Below are 16,815 nucleotides of genomic sequence, written 5' to 3' on the forward strand. Positions count from 1 at the left end.
AGCGTGCACGCCGCCGTGAGGGAGTTCGTACAGTGCCGTGGAGGGGCGGCGCGGGGCGGCGGCCGTTGCGTGCCGCGTGGAGCGCCCAGCGTGTCCGATTGACCACAGCGTGGAGCCACTCGCACACGTCGCCGTGGCTGGCGGCACGTACGCCGTGGTGACGGGGCAGGCGTCGCAGCATTTGCACTTCTTCGACCAGCGGAACGACATCGCCATCAGCCGCCTGAGGCTCGCCAGTGGCGGACGGACGTCGGAGGAAGCACCGGCTGCGGATAAATTTTTCATCGACGAACACGACCTCGTCACGGCGCTGTTTCTTGACCCCCGGGGGAACTTCTGCGTGGTGCGGTGGCGATCCGGCAAGGCGGCCTACTACCACATTCCCCACCGACGTGATGCGGAGCAGCAGCAGCAGCAGCAGCGTCGTCGTCCCCCGTCGCAGGGTTGGCCAGTGGAAGTCGTGGCGGGTGAAGTGGGTGCGGGATGTCCCGAGGGCGAGCTGACGCCGCGGCGATTTCCGCTGCAGTTTCGCGCGAATCTCACGGGGATGTTGCGGCCTTTTCATGTGGAGTGCCTTGCGTGGGACCCAAACAACGCGAGCGACGCGACAACAGGTGATATTATTCTGGGCTCCAGCAGTGGGGGTATCCTTCTTGCGTGTCGGCTGGAGACGCACGGCGTCGTTGCGGCGCGCAAGTTGTTTCAGTTCCCGCAGCCATACAGCAGCCACCCCATTGACGGCGTGGCGTACGTGGCGGCTTCGCAGTCGCCTGACCACCCAAGTCGCCATGTCGTGTTGATCGCCCAAGGTACGCGCATGTTCGTTTTTTCTTCACTCTGGGGAAATGGCGGCACACTTGAGGCGGCGTTTGACGCGAGTCTAGTGGACTGTAAGGGCGTTGTGCCGCATCCCACCGCCGCCTCTTCGTACGCGGTTGCATCGCCGCTGTGTGGTGGGGCAGGTAGCAGTGGTGGTGGTGGGGGACTGATGAACTACATTGGCCTCAGCAGCGAGGCGGCGGCGAGCACCACCGCCTCTTCCACTCCTTTCGTTGCTTCTGCGTCAGTTGAATGCCGGCACAGGGCGCTGTCGAGCACCGTCGCCCCTGCCGAGACGACCGTCGCACACACGGCCCCAGATGTTGCGATGCCGCGTCTTCTCTCCCAGGTGGTTATTGTTGACCCCCGTGAGCTGATTCCCACTCCGCCCTCCGCGTTGCCCGCGTCGCCAGCTGGCGGCAGAGGGGGAGCGAGTAGGGGTGGTGAAGCCGGGCCGAACTCTCTGCCCAGGGTTGCCGCGAATGAACTCCCGCCGGTTTTCTTTTGGCAGTGCGGTGACACGCTAACACAGGGCGTTATCCTTTTGACGGACCTGGCGGGTACGGCGGGGGCGGAGGCGTCGCGGACAACCACGCATGCACCTCCGTCGCTGCGCAAGCACGAGTTGTGCTGTCCCCCGACAATGCGGTCAACTGGACTCACGCCGCCGTCCAACACCCGCGTGCCGCTGAACGTGTGGCGGCAGAGTCTATTGCCTATTGGTATTCTTAGTGTTGTGAGCCTGGCCCGGCTTCTGCAGAACTTCTCCCTATTGCTAAGGCCACAGCAGGGAGGCACGCAGCGACCACCCATGTTTCTCTGCCTGCCTGCTGGGACGGACAAAAATGCGGCAGCCGCGGGCAGCCCACCACGGCCTCTTGGGCTACGTGACGTTGAGCGACTCCTGCTGCTCCGTCACGGCGGGCAACATGGGGGTGGGGGACGTTTTACGTTGCCCAGTCTTGCAGCACCGCCCCGGACGACAGGCCCAGGTCTCACCGCAAAGGGCGAGGGGCCTCGGCCAAGGGAGAGTGAGCTGCAGGCTGCGGAGAAGCTCGTCTCGGTTGCGGTGGGGTATGGCCATATCGTGATCACCACTACGCGCGCCGTGCACGTCTTTTGCCACCTCGCGGCATTGCCGTTGCCGCAGGAGGCGTTTCGGTGGAAGAATGCGCTTGTGTTTACCCGAGAGCTTGTGGCCCCAGCGTTGGAAGACACGACTGCGGGAACTCGGGGCGATGACGCTGTGACGGTCTTCTGTTCCCATGACGTGGGCCGCTCGCAGGTGTTTCATTTGTTTGCCGCCTCGTACATTCTCGACCTGCGACTCCGCCGTCGTCGTCGCCGCTCGCAGTACGTGGCGCAGCTGGTGGATGCTGCCCACCCCGTCGGCGCCGGCACTTTCCAGCGGGGCACCGCTGAGCAGGACGCGCCGGTGACCCCGCAGGGACGCCCGTCACGGACGACGGGGATGGCACATCAGCAGACGCCGCCGCCGCCGCCGCCGCCGACTTCCTGGCGAGGACGCTTCTCGTCGCAGCCGGGAACTACCTCCACCACGGCGCCCGGCGTGAGCTCTCTGTCCACCCCCGTCCTTGATCTTCCTTCCGGCGGCAGCTGCGGATTGGTCTCGCCGTTGCTTTCCACAACGTTTAATCTGCCCTCGGGCTACAGCAACGACGAACTTTGTTTTGAGGAGTGGCTTCGGACGCAGAGCGACAGGGCGGTGAATATTCCGCACATTGGGGCGCTGGGCGGACGCCTTTCAGTGGGATTCTGCACGATGGAGCACTACGACGTGGACTCTTTGTACGGTATGGCACTGCGGCTTGCCGCCTCCGCCTCCTCGGAGGAGGAGCGGCGTGAGTTGCTGCCGCGGCTTCGGCACGCGTACGCCGCACGGTTGTTTCGCCAAGGCCGTTTTCTTGAGGCGGCGGCGCAGCACGGGTTGACGATGCAGGGTCCGCCCTACTTGAACACCCTGCTGCTGGAGTTCTCACGAGTTGCGGCAAATGACATGGAACCGCTCATCCTCTTGGTACTCCTGCGGCTGCGCGGGTACGCGCGGCGGAGGTCGGGCCTCGCAGACTGCAGCGTGGAGCTGAGTTGCCTCACAACATGGCTTGTCTCCCTCCTCCTCGAGCGCTGCAACCAAATTGGGAAGGAGCGACACGGCTGCAGGAGAGACGTTGCTGCCTCCTCGTTGGTGGCGGCGGCGGCCATGACCGAGGCCAACGCTGCCGCCGTGGGGGCAGCGGAGGCAGTTGGAGTGCACCGCCGCTCCCTTGAGATGGCGGCGTACCTTCGCCGCAAGTATAATCTGGTCAACCCCCGGCAGTTGCTGGAGGACGCCTTCACACGGTACGGCGCCTTTGTGGAGTGGCAAGCCATTTCCCCGGCCGTCTTTGGCATGGCAAGTGGAGAGCTGACAAATGCAATTTGTAATCGCTTGGGTCATCATGGGGAAGTGCTCTCGCGCCTCTTCCTGCAGCAAGAACAGCCACTGGAGGGGCTTCTGCACCTTGAGCGTTATGGGCTTGGCGGCCATGCCTCCGTCACTGTAGCAGCAGCAGCAGCAACAACAACAACAAAAACAGCCACAGCAATGCCCCCAACTGAGGATGTGTGCAACCAGCCACGGGAATCACTAAAAACCTTTTGGCTGCAGTATGCGTCACTGCTCATGCGGTGGTGCCCGTGTCGTTTTGTGCGACGCGGACTCATCCCGTTTGGCTCAGAGTTGGGGTTAACCCCCATGGAGCTCATTCCGGCGTTGTTGCTGTATGATCCACGGCGTAATGAGACTGTGTTTGAAGCCGAAGGCACGGTGGACGCGGTCCTGCAGCGGCATGCTATTGAGGACTCTTTGTTAGCCGAGGAACGGGCCCGTGCCAACTGCCACGCCGCCCAACTGTACCTGGAGCACGTTATTTACACAGAGGGTTACACAGATGAGTGCTTTTTGAATTTGTTACTGTACTTTACGGCAAGAGACGGAGATGATGCCGCCTTGACCCGTTTTTTTACCGAGTTGCGTGCGAACGCCATGGCGCATCGGCTAGAGGTATCGTATGCCTATCGTGTTTGTTGGCAGTTTCGGAGGCAGCTGGGTTGTGCCTGGACCTGCTTCATCACTGGAGGCTACGCGGAGGCCGTAAGGCTGGCGATGAAGCTGCGGACCGAGGAGCTTGCCATACACTTTATTCGCAGCATCAGTGGTGAAGGCGAGAAGGAGCTGCGCCACACGCTGTGGAAGCGGCTCGCCACCGCGGCGGCTAGAAGCAGAAGTGGCGGATCCGTACGTGCCCTGCAGCTTGTCGCGGAAAGCGAGGGTGACCTGGACGTCAGTGATGTGCTGCCGCACCTTTCCGGCGATGTGATGATGCAGGAGTTTCGTGAGGAGCTGCTCACAAGTGTCTCGATGTTCAGTAACACGCTGCGGGACATCAAGCAGACAATTGAGGTATCGTTGAAGGATGTCGCGGCCTTAAAACGAGAGACGGAGTGGGTTGGGCGACGTCCCCTGATCTTGCCGTCCTCGCAGCGCTGCGCGGGGTGTGGCAAGACCGCCTTGACGCGACCCTTTGTGGCGTTTAAGGGATGCCGACACGTGTACCACAAGACCTGCTTTGACGCAGCGCGTACAAATATCGAGGAGCAGCTCCGCTCTGCGAGGGAGTCGTCAACACCGCCGCCGCCGCCGCCGCTGCCGTGGCCTGCAGGGGAAGAGGTGCGGCGCAGCAGCCTTGCAGAGGCGGAGTTGGAGTGCGTGCTGTGCAGCCCCAGGTACCTGCGACTGTTGCTGACACTTCCATTATCGTATATTAACAATAATGCACCGGGCGGTTCATTACGACTGCCGTAGATGCATGTCCATTTCCTCTCAGAGTATTTATGTGCCTCCCCCCGTCTTGCACCCACTTTGGGACTGCATGAGGGTCTCCTCTAAACGACAAGAGGAAGTGGTGTGAGTGGGATTGCGTGGAAGTTTAGATTGAGAGCAGGGGAGGGGACATCTATTATGCCTTTATTTTTGTTTTTTTCCCCTCTGTTTGTTTGTTCGTTTTTTTTTTTTAGCATCGCACTGTCGATGTGAACTGCGCGCGAGGAGTTAAACAAAGTTCGTTGGCTCTTGTTTACAACCAAAAAACGGAAGAGGGAATAAAGTGCTGCTTCCATCGCGCTGACTTTTCCCTTGCTCTGCCCGCCGGCGCGGGAACTCGCGAAGGAGCACCTGTAGCAGGGCGGGGAGGCACGACAACCGCGGCACGAGCAACAAAACTAAGGGCGAGGGGAACACATGTCGTTGCAAAATTGCTTCGTCCGGCGCTGGAGCCGCAGCGGCGGGTCTCTCGTCGTCGCCCGCGTCGCGGCGGGGTGTGTCCTCCGGCATCCGAGGCGCCTGCACGGGACGCAGACCACGCCGTGGCAGTCCGAGGATCGCGTGGCAAACTGGTGCTGTAGGCTGTGGGGCCTCCGGCAGAGCCGCGGCGGCGGCGGCGGGGACGCCCCCCCGACGTCGCTGTCGCCTTCAACGTGCGCCGCGCCGTCGTCCCGCGGCGGTCGCGGGCGGGGGCTGCTGGGGGAGGTGGCGAGCCAGACGGGGCTGGCGGAGGAGCTGAAGGCGGTGATGGTGGGGGAGAAGGGGCGGCTGCCGGCGTCCGTCGTGGAGTCGGTGTGGGACGTGTACGAGTCGATTATTCCCCCCGGCGCGGCCTCCGACGTCGCCCGATTTGTGGCCCCCGCGGAGGAGGCGAAGTTTTTTGAGTTTATGGGGCTGCTAGCCGAGCTCGATGTCAACCTCGCCGACCTCAAGTCCGCGACAGAGAAGCTGGCCCGGTGCATCGCCGCCATTGAGGCGCTTCTGGCGGAGGTGCAGCGGGGCGAGGCGAAGGACACGACTGCCGGTGGAGGTGGTGGTGGTGGTGGTGCCGCCGCGGCCGCGCTTTCGGCAAAGTTAGTGGCGGCGAAGAACGACCTGCTGCGGCAGTGCGTTGCGGTGCGACACGCGGGATCGCCGGTGCACTACCTTTGGCTGAGGCAGAGTGCCTCGCTGGAGCGTGGGATGCAGCGGCTGATGGAGCTGCGGCGTTGCGTCACTTATTTCAAAGCCCGATGTCGTGAGCGACTCGCGGCTCTGCAGGGCACGACAGAGCCAGGCGTCCAAAAACCCTCCACGCCAGAAGTGACGGCGGCGAGGCGGGAAACTGTGGAGCTCTGGATCACGCGACAGCGTCATGTGTCTTCGATAGATGGGGCCCTGGAGTTTCTCTTCAGCGACTTTTTTGCAAAGGAGTGGCTGGTGATGGAGGAGTTGACTTGGCACTCCACCCCACCTGCGTTGCTGGAACAGGTGATTGCTGCAGAGGCGGTGCACCCCTTCGTGAACGGCTTGGCCGACATGAAGCAGCGACTGCAGCCGGCCAAGAATCGCCACCTGTTTGCCTTTTTCCACCCAGCGGTGGTGGAGGAGCCGTTAATCGCCGTTCAGGTGGCCCTGACGCACGGCATCGCTGGCTCCGTGGACCGCATCCTCGGACGGCCATCGCCGCTTGAGCGGCCGGGGCGGGGCGCAGGAGGCGCGTGCAGCGAGGACAGGCACGGTTGTGGCACCAGCGGCGGTTCGGTGGACACGGCCGTGTTTTACAGCATCAACTCCGCCCAGTCCGCGCTGCGGGGCATCAATCTCGGAAATCTGCTCATTAAGCGTGTGGTGCGAGAAATCGAGGCGGGGCTCAATGCGAAGCGACGGGCTGCGGGGCTGTCCCCCATCACGACCTTCTCCACACTCTCGCCGATTCCAGGCTACGTGGCCTGGCTGACCACGGAAGTGGCGAAGCTGCAGCAGCAGGTAATGCCGCGTCCTGACCGTCCTTCAGAGGCGGGCGCCAAATTCGCCACGCATCGCATCTTTGGTGACGCAGGCGGAGAGGAGGCGGGTTTGTTTTCGCAGCTACGTGTGGCGGTACTAGAATTCGTGAAGCGTCACCCTGAGACCCACGTTGAGTTTGCCGCACAGCTGCATTCGTCTTCGTCTGCGAGTGGCGCGGCGAACTTCTTCACCATGCAGTTTCTGCTCCGCCTGTTCCGTGCCTCCGACGCGGACGCAAGTAGCCGCCCGCAGCATCAGCGGCTACTTGCGTGGTGGGAGGACGACGCCTTTGCCAGCGCCATTGAGGCGCCGTTGCTGCGTTCTGTGGCCCACTACCTCTACAGGGAGAAGCGGCGGGGGCGTATTCTTGACCCTGTCGGGAACTTCCACATCTCCAACGGGGCAACGATGTGGCGGCTAAATTACTTGGGCAACTGCAGCGCCGCCGGCAGCCGCGAGAGTGCCACGGTGATGGTGAACTACCTCTACGACCCGGCACAGGTGAGTGCGCAGGTGAAGGCGTATGAGGTGCACCGCACGGTGCCTGTTGGGGAGAGGGTCCTGCAACACCTTGGCGTACAATGAGTGGCAGTGGGGCACGAAAAGGACGCTGCCCTCTCCGCGGGGTGTGATATATATATATATGTATGTATGTATATTTTATCTCTGCGGGTTTGTACGCGCTCAGGGAAGACGGGGTCCCGGGGGGGCGTGAGCTGGACGCGGAGAAAACCGCCAAACTTCTTCTGACGCCAATGCCGTATATATATATATATGTTGTCTTCTCTTCTCCCTTCGAAATGCCACGCTGCTCTCTCTCTCTCTCGCTTTCTTTTCCACATGTGCTGCGCATCGGTGCGCGTCTAGAGCACATTCTGCCCCCTGCAAAGCAAACAACAACAACAACAAAAAAAAAAAAGTGGTTGGGGTAGGGGCGAGATGTCGGTGTCGCAGCCCACGCCCGCCTCGCCTGAGGGCGAGGGAGTTGCCGCCATTCCCAGCCCTTTCTTCGCCGCCTCGGCGATGCCGGCGACGACCGTGCTTCGCCTTTCTTCCTCGGGGGATCAGCTGAGAGAGGCCGCGGAGGCGGTGGAGGTGACGCTACAGAACGACTCTTTCCTATCCGTCATGGAGACGGAAAAGGAGGCGGCGGATTCTACCGCCCACCGGGCTGCGGCTTCGTCCGCGAGCGGGTTCCTCCTCCCTGCGCAGGTGGTTTCCTTCGTGGATGTGTCAAAGAGGCAGAAACCCATGCCTTCGTTTTCGATGCAGTCTTCCTCTGCGCGGATGGCAAGGTTTCGGGTCAAGGGCCCGTTGTGTGGGCCGCGTGCCTTGCCGGCGCACGTGCAGGGCGTGTGCCGAGATCCGAGTACGCTGTCCATCCTGGACTTGGCGGCGATGGATCTCGAACAGCTAAAGAAGTCCTTCATCGCCCATGCGCAGGTGTTTGGTCGGGGTGACTTGCTTGACCTCTACAAGGTGGCGGGGGACGTGGCGCGGGAGGCGCACTACGCCGAGCGTGCACCGGAGCGATTGCAGCGCCGGGGGCAGATCCACACCCCGCGCAAGCACAACAAACGACTAAACGACATGGCCCTGGGGTCCACAAGTGCACTGAGTTGTCCAGAGGAAGTAGGGGCGGCCGACAGCGCGGCCTCCATAGCAGAGGACTCCATCGCAAACCTTCCCATGAATGAGTCCTCCATCCTTGCCAGGGGGCTTTCCTCGCAAAAGACGCGGCTCCTGTCGGTTTGGCTGTACGACCGCCTGGTGGAGCAGCAGCTCTGCGACTTCAGGAATCCGGCGTCGAAGAGCCCGCACGAGAGTCCGCAGGGGACGGCGATGTTGTCCCCGCGCTCCTTCCTTGGGCTTGGGACGAAGGCGATGATGGTGAAGCTCCGCGGCCCACCAACGCCCCAGCAGCTGGCGGCATTTGACATCTTCGATGAGCTCTCCCGACGACAGCGGGAGCGTGCGTCGGGCGCCGCGCTGGACGCCGCACACACGTCGGTTGAAAACATCCCCATGCCGCTTCCGGCGTTTGTGTACGTCTTTAGTCGGGCGGTTTTTCGCATGTGCTACCTGGGGCGCTTCCCGAAAGGTACATTTTCGTCCTTCTCCCCTTCCTCCTCGACACCCGCTGCCCCCAGCGCCTCCACGGGTGCCGCAGATGTGGTGAGAAAAGAGTCCCCCGCGGTCGCCTTCGCCGCCATCTGCAATCATGACTCTCTTCTGCAAGAGGCCGCTAATCTTCTTGAGGAATGCCGGCATGTTGTGATGCGTTTCTTTGAATTGTTTGACGCGGACAGGCGGGGCGAATTTGCCTGGTCGACCTTCACCGACATGCTGATGGAGCGGGTTGAGGTGCAGCATCGACTCATGATGGTCAAGGAGAGCTCGGAGTTGAATGTGCAGAGCGATGCGAGGGTGTTTGACGAGTACGTCTTGGAGCCCTTCCCGTCCGTGTTGCAGCGACTCGGCTACGTGGGGGCGGTGCTCGAGGTACGTTACAGTCGTTCGGCAATTGTTGTGGAGGGCCCGTACGACTTTGCCGTCTGCGACAGTGCCTACAACAGCCTCATTCAACGCAAACTGCTTGTCCGCTCGGCGGATGCCCTCTTTGCGCACCGCAAGGGGGCCCCGGAGGAGTGGAGCGCGGAGCGGTGGGAGCTGGCCGCGGAGTCCGCGGCGAATGCGCACCCAGAGCAAAAGTGCCAGCGCAAGATTGTACGCTACGAGGATGGCCGCAGCCCCAACGACGAGGCCGCCGCAAAGCTGCGGAGGAACGCCCCGGACGCCGACGAGAAGGAGGGCGCCGCGGAGGGCAATAGCCCGGCTGCGGGGAGCACCGAGGATCGCATTGATCGGCGCGTCAAGCCGTCGATGCAGGCGGCCCTGCAGGTGCAGGACGTCTCCCCCGAGTTGCCGACGACCTTTGTGACCCTCCACAGCGACCTCCTGCTGCGGTTTTTTAACATTGAGCAGCACATCTGGGTGATACCCGAGACGATTACGGTCTCCTGCACGGAGACGGTCACGTCGATGGAGTGGCACCCCGCCTCTCCCGAGGGGGAGATGACGCTGCGGTGGTACATCTTTCTCGGCACCCGCTCGGGATTCGTCTTGAAGGTGCACCTGCGGGAAATCATGCAGAAGATGCTCCACGTCGTCCGCGTCCGCGGCGACGTCATGACCACAGGCATGGCGGCGATGGAGACCGTCCGTGAGAAGCTGGGGCCGTACATTTTGCAGCGGCAGAAGGTTCATAACGAATTTGTGACCGCGCTCTCGCTGACGCCCGCCGGTGTGCTACTCTCCGCTAGCCTCGACGGCACGGTGGTGCTCAGTCGTGCGAGCAACCTGGCGCAACTGCGATCCTTCCGTGTCGGGAACGACGCCGGGGTGCGGTTTGCCTGCATCACGCCGCTGCGAAACATCATTGTGACCCTGAGTGCCGCGAATGGTCTCGCGTTGTGGGGGAACACGCACCAGAGCTCCCACGTCGAGCTCTACGACCCGATCTCGCCGCACTACTTTCCCATCATCTCCGTCACGGTGGATGAGAGCCTGGAGCAGCTCATCTCGGTCGATTCCAGCGGCTACGCGAAGGTGTGGAGTCTGCGAACGAGCCTCATCAAGATGTCCTTCTACGCGGTCTCGCAGGAGGCCTTCTCCGCCTTTGGTCACATGTACTCCACAGAGAACAGGCTGGAGCACAACGGCCACCGCCTCTTCGACGTGGATGAGACGGACAAGAGGCGATCGCGTCTGACTTACGCCGGCGGACAACATGGAGCTGCAACAGGCCTGCAAACGGCCCTTGCCGCCGTGGAGGCAGCGACGAAGGCGAAGATTTTTTCGCCCGCGCGCTACGTCGCCTACGATGGGCTCTCACGGAGACTGTTTGTTTCTGGCGCCAAAAACAACGTGGTGTGCGTCTTTGTAAGCGGACTGACGTCGAGCAAGGCTCACTCCAGCCCAATTTGCCACCTTTCCGTGTGCGAGCGGCACCGTGGGGTCTTAAGCGCGAGTAATGCCGACTGCCGACTGTGGAACTACAACACGGGCACCTTGTCGCTGGGTCTGAAGGCAAACAGCCCTGAATTCATCATGGTGCGCATGGCGCCCGTATATAGTACCCGCGCGACCTTCACGACGAGTGCCCAACTTGTGGCCTTTAGCGGGGAACCCGACCTGCACACTCTGGACGCCTGCAAGCAGCCGTCGCCCACGTTGGGGGACGTTATAAGCGCCGTCTACGCCCGGGCAGGCGCGCAGCGCCGCGAGCGGAGCGCGAAGCGGATACCGAATCGGATGACCTCCGCGGACAAGATGCGCCGAGACGCGGTACGGTCGAAGCTGAACAGGAATGCCGCTGGCGGCGTGGTGGCATCGAGTAGCATGGGCGCTGGCGCGGCGGTGGCGCCGGCGGCCGCGGCGGCGCTGTCGTCGTCTGCAGCTGCCATGGGTGTCGGCGGCGTTGGCGATGCAGGGAGTGGGATGGATTTCGGCAGCGCGTTCGCTGCGGAGGACAATTTTCTGAAGAATCAAGGCACAACGTACCGCATCCTCTGTGCTCACGCTGACCCACAGGAGCGGTACATCTTCTACGCCCTCAACAACGGTGACATTCGCGTGCATCAAAGCGACTCTGGGCGACTGTCAAAGACGCTTGTGACGATGCCGCCCTCCACTGACCTTATTCTCACGGCGGTGGTGCAGTGCCGGCATCTGTTTACTGCCGCTAAGCGGTATACAGAGCAGGCCTACAGCCGCTTTACTGACGACGCAGAGACCTCGCATGGGTTGACAAGCACGCAGATGCGTGTGCATGAAATCGCCTTTATTCTTCACCGTCTCTTGTACCATGAAAAGACGCTTGCGCTGCAGCAGGAGGAGGAGTTCTCTATTCACAAGGAGGCGGTGGGGATGATGACGATGCGAGACGCACATGAGTTGGGGGTGGTGTACGCCGACGGGGTGATTCGCTTCTTCCCACTGGTTGGCAGCAGCGTGCAGGCGCACCGCATTATCATTCCCGAGTTTCTGGTCTCCCGGGCAACGTCGTACATGCGGTTGGAGCGAAGTCTGCAGAAGAAACTGGCGACCGTTTCGCACGAATTTGTGCATGCGAAAGATGTGACGGAGGCCGCGGAGCCGCAGTTGAATTTTATTGTGGAGGCGGACGCCGTGAGCTTCGTGACCGTGAGCAACACACTTGGGTACGTCTGCCTTGTCCAGGTCAACGGCCGCATCTCCATCATGGACATGCGAACCCAGACGGGGTCGGTGGTGCAGGTGTTTACCGTCTCGGGTGAGGTCTCGGCGGTGGCCTTCCTTGGCGCCTACCCGTGCCTGGTGGTGGCGGACACGCAGGGCACCATCAGTTTTTTCCTCGTCAGTGGTGCCGCCATGCTGAACCTGCTTGAGGACTTTTACAAGTCCCTGCTTTTGCATCGACGGCACCAGCGGCCGCAGCATCCACTGCCTGTGGGACAGGAGAAGCAAAGCGATGACAGCTACAAAAGCAGCAGCGGGTACTCGCTGCGCATGTGGTGGTTTCACGTCCCCGGCACGCCCACGGCGCTCCACTTTGACCCGGTGCACGGCGCCCTGTACATTGGCACGCGGCAGGGGTACTTCTCCTCCTACCTCGTGCGCAACCTCATTGTGGCGTTCGACCTCCACCCCATTCTTCCCCCCAACCGAGGCGGGAAGTCGCATGAGCCGCACACGCCCCCTGCACGGCAGCACTACGACTCTAATGAGCAGCGGTTGTTCAACGTGCTGCTGGTGTTCTTTGGTATCACCCCGGAGCGCGTGATGCTGTACCTTGACGGCGAACGCGCCGCACTGTCGGCCTACTGGCGCGCCACCAGACCCGGCACGGGCAATTCCGCCCCCTCCGTGTCGTGGCGAGGGGCGGCTGATTCGACGCCGCCGCTGCAAGTGCACCGCACCCCCTCGCCCGGGGGCAACTCGATGGACAACACCGGCAGTGGCACAAGCCCAGCAGTGACAAGGATGTGGAGAAGTTCACTTTCGTGGATCTTTGAGGCCTGTAAAGCGCTGTTTTTCCCTCCAGCCCCCTCCACGCCGTCGCGGGATGCCTCCGATGCGGAAAATCTCCCTTTTGACATCCGAACCGTGACGCTGTCAGATTTGCTGATTGGGACGGCCATCCTCCGCCATGCGCTGCTGCTGATGTCAATGCTGCCGAGCTACTCCGCCACGATGAAGCCGGCGACGGGGAAGGTGTCCGCCGCCGCCGCCGCCGATCACCCCGCGGCGGTTTCACTCACCGTAAGTGATATACGCCACATTCGTCAATGCATCGTGGAGGAGATTCTCTACCGGAAAGGGATGCAGGGCGGCGAACAGGAGCGGTACGAGGCCGCGACGGCGGGTGACGTGCAGGGGGACCTCCATCACGCGGTGGAGGAGGAATTTGACCCCGAGACGGTGCGTGAGAACTCGTACGTCCTTCCCACCGCCATCGCCGCAAACTGGGTCGAGCTGCTCTTTCGCCGGCATGTGGTGAATGCCGCGAACGAGTCCCCACTATCCCTGTTGTCGCCAAGCGGCATCTTGGAGCGTGCCCGGTGCGAGCGCTATGAGCGGTGCAAGCTGCTCCAGCTTCAGTGTGAACTGGAGCAGGACGCACAAAAGGAATTTATTGGGTGCTCATGGGCGTTAAACCCAACAGCTGGACGCAGCACCGCAATTACTGTGGACTGGGACGCGTTTCTGGAGGGCAATTTGACGCATCTCATCGAGGAGGTCTTTCGCCGCCGCCGCGGCATGACGAACGTGACTGAGGAGGAGATGTTAAACACCGTCGACGACGGGGGTGGCGTGCGCTGCATCACGACACGGCGGAATGGCATGGTGTTTGTCGGTAGTGCCAACGGCTCCGTCGCCGTCTGGACCCCGTACGGCGCGGCGCGGCTGCAGGAGCTGTGCCCAAGCATGCTGCTGGGGGAGAGCCTTCGTCACCTGGGGAGCACGTTAAAGGCGCGGCTGGCGCAGGAGGTGGCTCGTGCCACGCGGCGCCGTCAACGCGAGGCCTACGCGGCATCTTTGCGCGACGCCAAGGGACACGACACCATGCTGCGGAACCTGAATGTGAAGTACAAGGCTGCCATGATGAAGCAGAAGAAGGCGCGGGCGCGGGTTATGGAGCAAAGCACGACTGGATTGAGCGCGCTGCTTATGGATGCCACCACATCTCTGCACAGCACCGCGCCATCGCCCCAATTCAAAAGCGGCTACTCATCCCGTGCCTCCTTGATCTCCCTGGCGTCGACCTATGATAAGGCAAACGTCCTGCTCGAGAAGGAAAAGGAGGTTCTCTTGGCCTTACTGAATAGCACCCCGGCGGAAGCTGCGGAGAGGGGACTTCTTATTGAGGACCTCTACTTTTTGCCGATGCACACAGCCATGTTATCTGAGCTTGAGGAGTTTGATTTGGATGCGTATGGCCTTGCCGTGGATCTGGCACTGGCGCGTCTGCAACGCGACGTCTGCGGTGACGCTGCCACGGAGGAGGCAGAGGGGGAAACTCTGGTCGACAGCAGATGTGGCAGTGTCATGGAGGTACGCTTCAACAGGCCCGGCGATGAAGGCAACGTCGCCTCGACGCACGCCAGCAGTTTTCGCTGGGGTAGTAGTTGGGCGGCCGGGGGAGAAGCTGGCGACGAGGCAAGGCACGAGGAGTTCAACACGTTTTTACTCACCGCACACGAGAAACTGGAGGCCGCCTTCTGCGCAGAGGAGCTGTCGCACATGCGGTGGAAGCAGGCCCCGCCTCAACCGGCCCCCTCTCGACGCGTCTCTAAGCGTCAACGGAAGCAGCTTGGGTCATCCATCAATTGCCGGGAGTGGCGACGCTCGGTGTTTGGCCAGTACACCGCGGAGTTTTCGCAGGCGAGCACCATTTCTTGGACGTTGCCGCACGAGCGAAACCTTCCCGCCTACGCGCGGCCCGGACGATGGCTGGGGCCCGGCGTCATTACGGTTGCCGTCTCCACCCGACACCTGCGGCATCTGATGGGTTGTTTTGGGTTGGAGCTGGAGCGCATGGCGGCCGCGGCCAGTTGGCACGGCGTGGATGAGGCCATCCAGGCCATGATTACACAAAGCAGGGGATTGCTATCGAACGAGTCACTTGCCGGGCTTTCACGATCTCTCACGCGCCTGGTATCGCGGCATGTGCGAGGGGGCTTTGGCCCCCAAGCCTCATTTTATGCAAAGCGAGAGAAGAAGTATGAGGCGCAGCCGTCGAAGCCCGCCGCACTGCTTATGGAGCCCCTCCTGCTCATAGCGTCGAACCACAAGGGTGATACCGAGAGCAGCATCAATGAGTGCTTTCAGCAGCCCTCGGGTGAGTCACGCACCCCCCCGGTGCATGCGTTCACCTCGGACGGAATGGACACGACCGGGAGGCTGGAGGAGCTGGGGACCGGGTCAAAGGAGCGGTTCACCTTTTTTCTCACCGAGGCCCGCGAGGGATCGCCCTCCGCGGCATCGGCGGCGGCGGCCTCAAGCACGCCGTTTGCGGGTGCTGGAACCCGTCAGCCCTCTCGACAGCAGCAGAGGAGGGGGTCAAATTCTTCCCTCTCCTTGGGCACCGACGACGACAACTTCGACGCCGCGCCCAGGGTGTTGATGCAGTGGTCCCTGCACAAGAAGGATCACTCGCACCGAGCCAGACTTTCCCGGACGGGTCGCGTGACGGCAGACATCGCAAGGCCCCCATCACTGCCCAGCTCCTACAAATCGTCTTCTGCCGCTCCCCGTGAGAGCGGCGAGCACTGCGCCAACGCGTCCAGAAACACCGTAGCTTTGGAAGCTCCGTTGGGTACGCGACCCCACTCGCTGGAGACGTCGGTTTCCGCCACCGCCATGCAGGAGGGCGGCAAGCAACCAAAGGGCCCTTCAGCCCCACAGACTGGCTATAGGCGTTTATCCAACAGCGTATCGCTGCCGTCGCTAAATCCGAACGAGATGCGGGCCCCGCCAAAGCGGCTGCAGAGGGAGGCGGCGCCGTTGTCGAAGACCCAACCGCAGCTGTCTGCGGTCACCCACCGTCCACGGCGTCGCGGATAAGCAGGTTGATATGCGGACCAACTGACAAAAACCAAAGGGGCAGAGAGAGAGTGTGTGTGTGTGTGTGAAGTCAATGGACGAGGGCGATCCTTATTGGGCACGCGTAACCCTTCAACGCGCCGCACGTGCAGAGCAAGGCGGGTGGTGATAAACGGCGAGCAGCCCGGAATGGAACTAGACTCTCCGACCCTTACAGTTTTATTGTCTCTGGTTGTTGGTGTCTCTTCAGTCGGCCACATTTGCCTGCAGTACCTGGTGGTGATCCGACAGCATCAACAACGACGACCAACGACAATTGCAGAACAAAACGAGGCAAAAATTAGAACGTTTGCGGCAATAGACAACAACAAACAGTAATGAGGTTTTCTTTCCTCTTTTTCTCCCTCACGTTGTTTATATAACTTTCATGTCTGCTTTGTTATTATTCCCTTTTATGTATATTTTGCTTTGCATGGCTACAGTTCACCCCGACTTGATCTAGCCGCATCTCCCTGAGATGGTCAGCAGTGTGTATATGTGTGTGCTATTTTGTTTTTATTTACAGTTCCTCTGGGGAGCGGTGAAGGATGTTACCTGTAGCAGGTAGTACGAGGCTGTGGAGAAGTGAGTATATATATATATATATTTGTGGCTGCGTGTCTGTTAAAACGCCGAAAGTGGCGGTTTATATATCTGCTGTTTACTCTAGCCCCTTGATGATGCATATTTCTACTCCTTCTCCCAGATCCCTTGTGTATTTGCCTTGCTGACTCCTCCTCGGTCGTAAACGCTGCCAATGTGAAGGGTCTCCGCCCCCTCCTCCTCCTCCTCGCTCTTGTTTGTCGGCTGCTGCTGGTGCTGCTGCTAGTATTGCTTCCCCGCGCGTGAGGGACCTGCAGGCGCTCACGCAAGTGAAGCGCCCCTGCCGCTGCTCAGTTCCACTCTTTTTGCGCGTGTGTGTGTGTGCGCTTCATGCCTTTTCCTTTTCCCCCATTATCTCCACCCGCTTCTTTTGCTGCAAAGTGGCGTTTAAATAT

General features: G+C 61.3%; 4 protein-coding genes across 4 annotated transcripts in view, besides 9 other annotated features; all 4 read left to right on the forward strand.

Moving 5' to 3' along the window:
* Positions 1 to 19, forward strand: part of Tco025E_05807 (vacuolar protein sorting protein 18) — a gene marked incomplete at both ends in the record, with an annotated part of 657 nt that extends 638 nt beyond the window's left edge. Inside the window, one exon of the mRNA XM_029372697.1 lies at positions 1 to 19. This exon is cut by the window's left edge and continues 638 nt beyond it. Coding sequence (XP_029227175.1) covers positions 1 to 19 — 19 coding nt within the window.
* Positions 20 to 401: 382 nt separating this feature from the next.
* Positions 402 to 422: a microsatellite.
* Positions 423 to 547: 125 nt separating this feature from the next.
* Tco025E_05808 (vacuolar protein sorting protein 18) lies at positions 548 to 4,684 on the forward strand (the record flags this gene model as incomplete). Its single annotated transcript, XM_029372698.1, has 1 exon — positions 548 to 4,684. One exon carries the CDS (start codon positions 548 to 550, stop codon positions 4,682 to 4,684), a length of 4,137 nt encoding a protein of 1,378 aa, XP_029227176.1.
* Positions 4,685 to 4,845: 161 nt separating this feature from the next.
* Positions 4,846 to 4,894: a microsatellite.
* A 225-nt stretch (positions 4,895 to 5,119) lies between these two features.
* Positions 5,120 to 7,276, forward strand: Tco025E_05809 (putative malonyl-CoA decarboxylase, mitochondrial precursor; the record flags this gene model as incomplete). The annotated part of the gene is made up of 1 exon (XM_029372699.1): positions 5,120 to 7,276. One exon carries the CDS (start codon positions 5,120 to 5,122, stop codon positions 7,274 to 7,276), a length of 2,157 nt encoding a protein of 718 aa, XP_029227177.1.
* Positions 7,277 to 7,322: 46 nt separating this feature from the next.
* Positions 7,323 to 7,350: a microsatellite.
* A 152-nt stretch (positions 7,351 to 7,502) lies between these two features.
* Positions 7,503 to 7,524: a microsatellite.
* A 59-nt stretch (positions 7,525 to 7,583) lies between these two features.
* Positions 7,584 to 7,609: a microsatellite.
* Positions 7,610 to 7,630: 21 nt separating this feature from the next.
* Tco025E_05810 (uncharacterized protein) lies at positions 7,631 to 15,799 on the forward strand (the record flags this gene model as incomplete). The annotated part of the gene is made up of 1 exon (XM_029372700.1): positions 7,631 to 15,799. One exon carries the CDS (start codon positions 7,631 to 7,633, stop codon positions 15,797 to 15,799), a length of 8,169 nt encoding a protein of 2,722 aa, XP_029227178.1.
* A 50-nt stretch (positions 15,800 to 15,849) lies between these two features.
* Positions 15,850 to 15,866: a microsatellite.
* A 541-nt stretch (positions 15,867 to 16,407) lies between these two features.
* Positions 16,408 to 16,424: a microsatellite.
* Positions 16,425 to 16,585: 161 nt separating this feature from the next.
* Positions 16,586 to 16,613: a microsatellite.
* Positions 16,614 to 16,623: 10 nt separating this feature from the next.
* Positions 16,624 to 16,644: a microsatellite.
* Positions 16,645 to 16,815: the final 171 nt, after the last annotated feature.

Source organism: Trypanosoma conorhini (genome assembly GCF_003719485.1).
Source record: "Trypanosoma conorhini strain 025E chromosome Unknown Tco_14.4_contig_00357, whole genome shotgun sequence".
NCBI lineage: Eukaryota > Euglenozoa > Kinetoplastea > Trypanosomatida > Trypanosomatidae > Trypanosoma > Trypanosoma conorhini.